General features: G+C 31.7%; 1 protein-coding gene across 1 annotated transcript; it reads left to right on the top strand.

Moving 5' to 3' along the window:
• Nucleotides 1–326: 326 nt before the first annotated feature.
• On the top strand, nucleotides 327–6,145 carry LOC306850468 (L-threonine 3-dehydrogenase, mitochondrial-like; the record flags this gene model as incomplete). The annotated part of the gene is made up of 8 exons (XM_079386120.1): nucleotides 327–492; nucleotides 723–765; nucleotides 1,013–1,083; nucleotides 3,423–3,572; nucleotides 3,657–3,829; nucleotides 4,060–4,150; nucleotides 4,956–5,225; nucleotides 6,006–6,145. 8 exons carry the CDS (start codon nucleotides 327–329, stop codon nucleotides 6,143–6,145), a joined length of 1,104 nt encoding a protein of 367 aa, XP_079242246.1.
• Between the last annotated feature and the right edge of the window lie 1,494 nt (nucleotides 6,146–7,639).

Genomic DNA, 7,639 nt, shown 5'->3' with positions numbered 1-7,639 from the left:
ACACAAAAACATAATACATTGTCATAGATCATTAGCCTACGTTCTGTGTATCTGCCTTTTTTTGCAATGTAGATGTGCTATTTTCTGCATGTCCGAGACTCATTAGCCGCTAATATAGAGGAAAGTGAAACGTTTATGATTATGATAATGAATTAAAGTCATTATAAAACACACCGGTTTGCAGTATCAAGCAGCGTAATGGACTGTTATTGTAACTGGAAGTGAATGAACCCGGAAGCTTGGAAATGGCAGCGCCGCTCTTAGGTTAAAAATGAGGTGGATAATGATGTTCTTTATTCATCTCTTTGTGTTGACAGTTGTAGAAGATGTCCTGTGTGAGAGCTGGGAGAGGTCTGGCAGCAGTCTGTGGCTTTCAGCCTCTCGCTGTTTTATCTCGCGGTGTCAGTTTCTCTCCGCGCCAAGTCACATCGGATGCCAGTTTTCACTCGGCGTCCTTCTCTGAAACTGATCATCCCAGAGTTCTCATTACCGGTATGAGAGCAGGAGACAAGTGATTGCTTTTGTGATGCACCGTTTATTGTGTAATCCTATTTTTAAAGATTGTCATTTTTATGATGCTTTGAGGCCTAAATGGATGTTATATAAACCTTTAGATGCCATGTTTCCCTGGTTACCACATTCTGAAGCATGAAACATAGTCTCCATGGCAACACATCATGATGATGAGATTTAATTATATTTTCTGTCTGTTTTTATTTCAGGAGGCCTGGGTCAGCTGGGAGTAGGGCTTGCCAAACTGCTCAGGTGAGACTGAAGTGCTTTCAGATGATTTTAGGTCTTTCACACTGAATACCCCGCCCCATGACATTTTAACCAACCAGGTGTCACCATGTGAAAGGCAGACAGACAGGGGCTGTTTCTGATTGGCTAAAAAAAGTGCAGCGACTCTTTGTTTGCTGACTGGTCATCACAGTAATATCTGTCAGGCTGTAAGGAATTTTTATGCATGACATTCCAGAAACAAATCTTGCATATTTCTCTTTTCATACAGGAAGCAGTTTGGAAAATATAATGTAATTCTGTCTGATATCAGGAAACCTCCAGCTCATGTTTACCAAAGCGGTGAGTGTCAGTATATTCAAACAGTGGGCAGCATCCTAGAAACTGAAACATTTCACATTTCTTCTCCAAAAGTGATGTATGTGCGTGAAATTATTAATAATATATATTGATCTATATTTTGAATCGGTGTATTTTAATTTTAGAATATTTACTAATATATGTCTCTGTAAATGTGAGTATTTAAATAAAATATATAATACAATAAAATGACAAAAATAAATAATAATGTTTATTGTATATAAACATTGATATACCTTTTTTCAGTATTTAAATTTTGGCACGTAATTGTAAATGTTGACTTCATATACCTTTTATTTATTCATATACCTTTATGTAGGACAAAAAACATTATTGTGAGTTGTGTATACCTGGATCAAATATTGCAATATTTAATGAGTGGATGGAAAGAATATTTACAAAAACAGTACAAAAGATTGTTCATATGTGGAGATTTCAACATTGACCTATTGAATCCAAAAAAGCATAAAATGACAGAAGATTTTATCAATACAATGTATAGCATGGGTTTACATCCAACAAGCACCAGACCAAGTAGAATCACATGTCATAGTGCTACATTGATATATAATATATTTACAAATATTATGGACAATAATATAGACAGTGGGTTATTATATAGTGATATAAGTGACCTGTTTTTATTGTCTGCCATTGCAAGAATAGGAACCCAAAGGAAAAAGCTACTTTAAATATAAAAGAGTAAGAACTGTAGAAAATATAAATGTGTTCAAGAAAGAATTACTTCAACAAAATTGGAAAATAGTATATGAAGAAGATATAAGATATTGATAAAGCATATAATGGATTCCTAAAGATTTTTACATCACTGTATGACAAAAATTATCCAGTTAAACAATACAATGGTAAACAAAGGCAAATAAATGGTCCATGGATTACTAAGGGTTTATTAAATGCTTGCAAAAAGAAAAACACACTTTATAGACAATTTATTAAGTCTCATACTCCAGAAGCAGAGAATAAATATAAAAAGTATAAAAATAAATAAATTAATATTATGAGAATATGTAAGAAGGAATATTATAATAAAAAATTAGATTATAACAAAAATAATATGAAAGGTTTATGGAATATTTTAAATGGTATTATTAGAAATAAATACAAATAAAATGAAAATTGCAAAAACAATACCATTATATAAAGATGGGGATAGACACTATTTTACAAATTATAGGCCTGTTTCTATACTCCCCCAGTTCTCCAAAGTCCTCGAAAAACTTTTTACCATAAATCATCATATTTTATTACAAAAATTTGAGAGGTATGATATTAGAGGGGGTTGGTTGGATTGGGTGAGTAGTTATCTAAGAAACAGGCAACAGTTTGTAGAAATCGGTTAACATAAATCTGGATATATGAACATAACTTGTGATGTACCACAAGGATCGGTTTTAGGTCCAATTTTGTTTTATAATTTATATCAGTGACATGTGTAGAGTATCAGATATACTAAAATTAATTTTATTTGCAGATGATACAAATATTTTCTGTTCCGGGGATAATTTACAACAGCTTTTGGAAGTGATGATAATAGAAATTAATAAATTAAAACGGTGGTTTGATGTCAATAAATTGTCATTAAATATAAGTAAAACAAAGATTATGTTATTTGGAAAATATAAAATAAACCCTCAAGTGGAACTGAAAATTGATCATGTAAATATAGAAAGAGTATGAAAATAAGTTTCTTGGTGTAATTTTAGACCACAAGATATGCTGGAAACCACAAATAAAGCATGTTAAAGAAAAACTGGCAAAGATTATAGCAATTCTGTACATTTTAGTCAAATTTTTTCTAATGTGATATATGTACATGTATGAGTTCATATATATATGTATATATATATATATGTATGTGTATGTATATGTAAATGATTATTTCATATTTAAAATATATAATACATTTTCAAAAATCAATAAATGCTTTTAATAAACACAAATATTTATATGCCCGTTTTAAAATCTTTATGCTATTCTTTTACATTTTTAATTATTTATATTTATTTTTGGCATTTAATTAAATGTTTACTTGTTCTGTTCACTTGTGGTGTGATATTTTAGCGTGTGTAATTCTTCTCCTAAAATGTTGTATGTACATGAAACTGTAGATTAGTTTAAAATTGTAGTTATAGAAGATACTGATCTATATTTTAAATTTGAATTTATTTTCCTTTTAGAATATTTATATACTATTTATGTATACACACAATATAAATGTTAATCATTTATATGCATATTATTTATTTAACATTTTTTTTTCATTCTTATATTAATTTTGGACTCTTAAATTTTCACCTCAGGTCCCTTTATATATTCTGACATTTTGGACTACAAGAATTTGCGTGAGATTGTTGTAAACAACCGCATCTCCTGGTTGATACACTACAGCGCCCTACTGAGTGCAGTCGGAGAGGCCAATGTGTCCCTCGCTCGTGACGTCAACATCACTGGTGAGTCACCGAGGTCAGTCATCTTCAATCTCTTTTCAGTGGTAAGGTACACTGATGTTTCTTTTCTTGGTTCCTCATCTTTAGGGTTGCACAATGTTCTTGACGTGGCAGCAGAACATGGGCTCCGTCTCTTCATCCCCAGCACTATTGGAGCCTTTGGCCCCACATCCCCTCGTAACCCAACCCTGGATCTGTGCATCCAGCGCCCACAAACCATTTACGGAGTGTCCAAGGTTCATGCTGAGCTAATGGGAGAGGTCAGTATGCTTTTGAGGGAACTCCTGCAAATCCTGAACCTTTGTTTGGACTTTAGCATTATATTAAATTTAAAAAATGAGAGTACAAGCCTGATATGTACCTGTAGGCAGTAGGAAATACATCTACAAATACATGCATATGAATGTTTCTAGCTTTGTTTTTATTTTCGCAGTGTATCAGCTTGTGATGCTTTATTCAAGTCTTTCCATTTCTGTATTGTGTATTACAGTATTACCATCACAGGTATGGTCTTGACTTCCGCTGTCTCAGATACCCAGGAATAATTTCTGCTGACTCTCAACCTGGTGGAGGAACTACAGGTAAGCTGAAAGAAAATTAAATATACTAGATGAAAAACTTCAACTTAAAAAAAAAAAAATTAAAACTTAAATTAGAGAATGTTGCTGTGTTCTTAATGTACACTAAAACTATTATAAATGTAAATAAAGCTGAAATTAAATAGAAATATTAGAAAATTAAAAATGTTGCCTTGTGTTTTTGAAACTACAATATTAGAAATAAAAATATTAGATGAAAAACTTCAACTTAGAAATTAGAAAATGTTGTTGTGTGGTGTTATTGTAAAGTATAAAAAATTTAAATTAAGCTTAAAATGTAAAAAAGTTGAAATATGTAAGCTTAAAATCTGAAAATGAAATAAAAGGTGAAATAAAGTAGAAATATTAGATGAAAAACAAAAAAACTGGAAAGAAAACAGAAATGTAGCCATGTAAACTAAAAGTAAAATAAATCTGAAATAAAATAGAAATATTAGATGAAAAATTTAAAATGTAAAACAAAATTATTTGTTTATTTGAGGAATATGAAAAATTTAAATAAAGCTGAAATAAATTCGCAAATATTCGATGAAAAACCCAAACTTAAAAACTTTAAAGAAAATGTTGCCTTGACAACTAACTGTAATAAAAATAAATAGAAATAGAAAAAACTAATAATGACACAATTGAAGCACATAATAAAATGACTAACACTTCAACTAAAATGAAAACTGAAAATATAAAAATAAAAGCTAATCCAAAATATTAATAACTACTATAATAGTAAATAATAGTAAAATATCTGTTAATGCATCTCTGTGTATATATTTTTTCTCTCTTCTATCAGACTATGCTGTTCAGATCTTCCACGATGCTGTGAAAACGGCTAAATTTGTGTGCAATCTGAGGCCTGACACGAGACTCCCCATGATGTTCATTGATGATTGTCTGAGAGCCACACTGGAGGTTCTGGAAGCTCCTGCTGAGATGCTCTGCATGCGAACGTACAACATCAGCGCCATGAGCTTCACTCCAGAGGAGCTGGTAGGAGAAATCAGGAGGCATCTGCCAGACCTGCAGGTCACCTATGAGATTGACCCAGTTCGACAAGCCATTGGTGAGAGTCTAACACATCAGTCATTGGCCATCCAAGATGTAGATGAATTAGTTTCTTTGGAGAAATTTAGCATTACATCACTTGCCGTCAGAGTCCATACAGCTGACAAAAACATCACAATAATCGACAAGTAATCCACACCACTCCAGTCCATCAATTAATGACTTGTGAAGTGAAAAGCTGCATGTTTATAAGAAACAAATCAATCATTGAGGCATAAGATAAAATATAAGTACGTAATCCATAATATTGTTTTTATTGAAAAAGTTATCGGGTCTGAATCAAGAGAGAAATATGCACAGATCAAGCACTTTTTAAATGATAAAACAGCTCTAAACAAATATGTCGGTGGATTTTGATGTGAGAGGACAACAGTGGATGAACTTTCTTACTGGAGGAAGCGTTATTTTGGATTATGGATTATAGCCGGAAACAATGGTTTAAATTTTAAAATGTCTTAATGATTTGTTAATTTGTTTTAAATTCAAACATGCAGCTTTTAATTTCACAAGACGTTAATTGATGGTCTGGAGTGGTGTGGATTACTAGTGGATTATTGTGATGTTTTTATCAGCTGTTTGGACTCTCATTCTGACGGCACCCATTCACTGCAGAGCATCCATTGGTGAAAAAATGATGTATTGCATTGCAATGTATTCTGATCATGCATTGCCTAATCTTTGCTGGATATGCAATGCAAAAAACCCATTTAGCAGATTATGTAATTTTATCCCATTTTCTTTATTTATCATTCCAAATAGTTTCTGTTATTTCTTCTAGCTGACAGCTGGCCAATGGTCTTTGATGACAGCAATGCCCGCAGTGACTGGGGCTGGAAACACAACTATGGTTTGCCAGAGCTGGTTCAGAAGATGCTCAACTTCACTGGCTCAAACTTCAGAATGGCTCGAGCCAACTAAACACCATCTGCCATCAAATGTCTGAGTTTAGCTGAGATGTTTGAGACCTAATGGTAATTGGGCTCTGCAGTATACTATGTAACGTACTGAGATTAATGAAGGTCAAACTTTCTTTCTTTTTCCATATGTAACACATATTTGCACACTTTTCCTGGTGAAGTAAACCAAAGATTTACAGGGTCAATTATATTCTTATTCTCCTCAATCAGCTTAATTTAATAACCTTCCTGATTTTATTTATATATTATTATATTATATTAGTTAAGCCTAAATTTTTTTGTGGAATCTTTGTTCTGTAGCAATCAGTTTAAAATTATGTAGTTTTTATCAGTGAATTGACTAAATTCTGAGCTATAAAATATTTCTGCTAGAATTATTTACACTACTGTTCAAACATTTGGAGTGAGAGGTTTTTTTTTCATCTTGAAAGAAATGTATTTTATTGTGACACTGAAGACTGGAGTAATGATGCTGAAAATTCAGCTTTACCATCACAGGAATAAATTACATTTCAAAATATATTACAAAAGAAAAGACTTTTTAAATTGTAATAATATTTGGTCACACTTTATTTTAAGGTCCAATTCTCGCTATTGACAAACCATTAACTACGACTTTTGCATCAATAAGCTCCTAAATTGTTGTTTATTAATAGTTAATAAGGCAGTTGTTAAGTTTAGGTATTGAGTAGAATATGGTCATGCAGAATATGTGCTTTATAAGTACTAATAAACAGCCAATATATAATAGGCATGCTAATAAGCAACTAGTTAATGTTGAGAATTGGTCCCTATACTAAAGTGAAATTATTTGTTAAAAATATATTAAAAACAGTAATAAATATTAGGTAACAGACTAATTTCAAAAGTGTATATATAGTAAATCTTACAGACTCCAAACTTTAGAATGGTCGTGGTATTTAGAAGATTTTATGGAAGAAATGTAATATCCTAGTATAAAACAACAATCCTAAATATGGTGCTATTTCTGAAAGGCATTATTAGCCTGTTTTGGTTTTATTAAAATAACCTAATAACCTCATCATGATGCTTACATACCTGAATTGGATTTTTTTTGTACTTGAGGGAACATTTGATCTAATTATACAGAGTTGACATATGTATTTATCTTTGATGTTTGGTTTAGTTGTTAATGTTTGAAAATCTCTTTGTCTTCTTCGTTTGATACAATCTTAGTTCACCCAAAAATATAAATTGTCATTATTTACAAACCTGATTTTCTTGCTTCTTTCTTCAGAAAAGAATATATTTTGAAGAACATTAATCAAATTAACATGTACACAAACTGTTGTAAAAAACAACCTTGGCTTGATTTTGGCCAGATGAAATTGCACAAACTATTTTTAAAGTAGTGAAACATCATTGCCAAAATGTTCATTTGCTTAATGAAATGCAGTCAATAAAACCAGAGCTGCTGCTGGTTTTCTGTGGCCTCTGCAAATTTTTAGTGACTTTTTTTTGGATGTGGGTGTGA

This window comes from Barbus barbus, assembly GCF_936440315.1.
Source record: "Barbus barbus genome assembly, chromosome: 30".
NCBI classification, from domain to species: Eukaryota; Metazoa; Chordata; class Actinopteri; order Cypriniformes; family Cyprinidae; genus Barbus; species Barbus barbus.
Note: the sequence above shows the minus strand (reverse complement) of the source record. Positions and strands in the feature narration are given on the sequence as shown.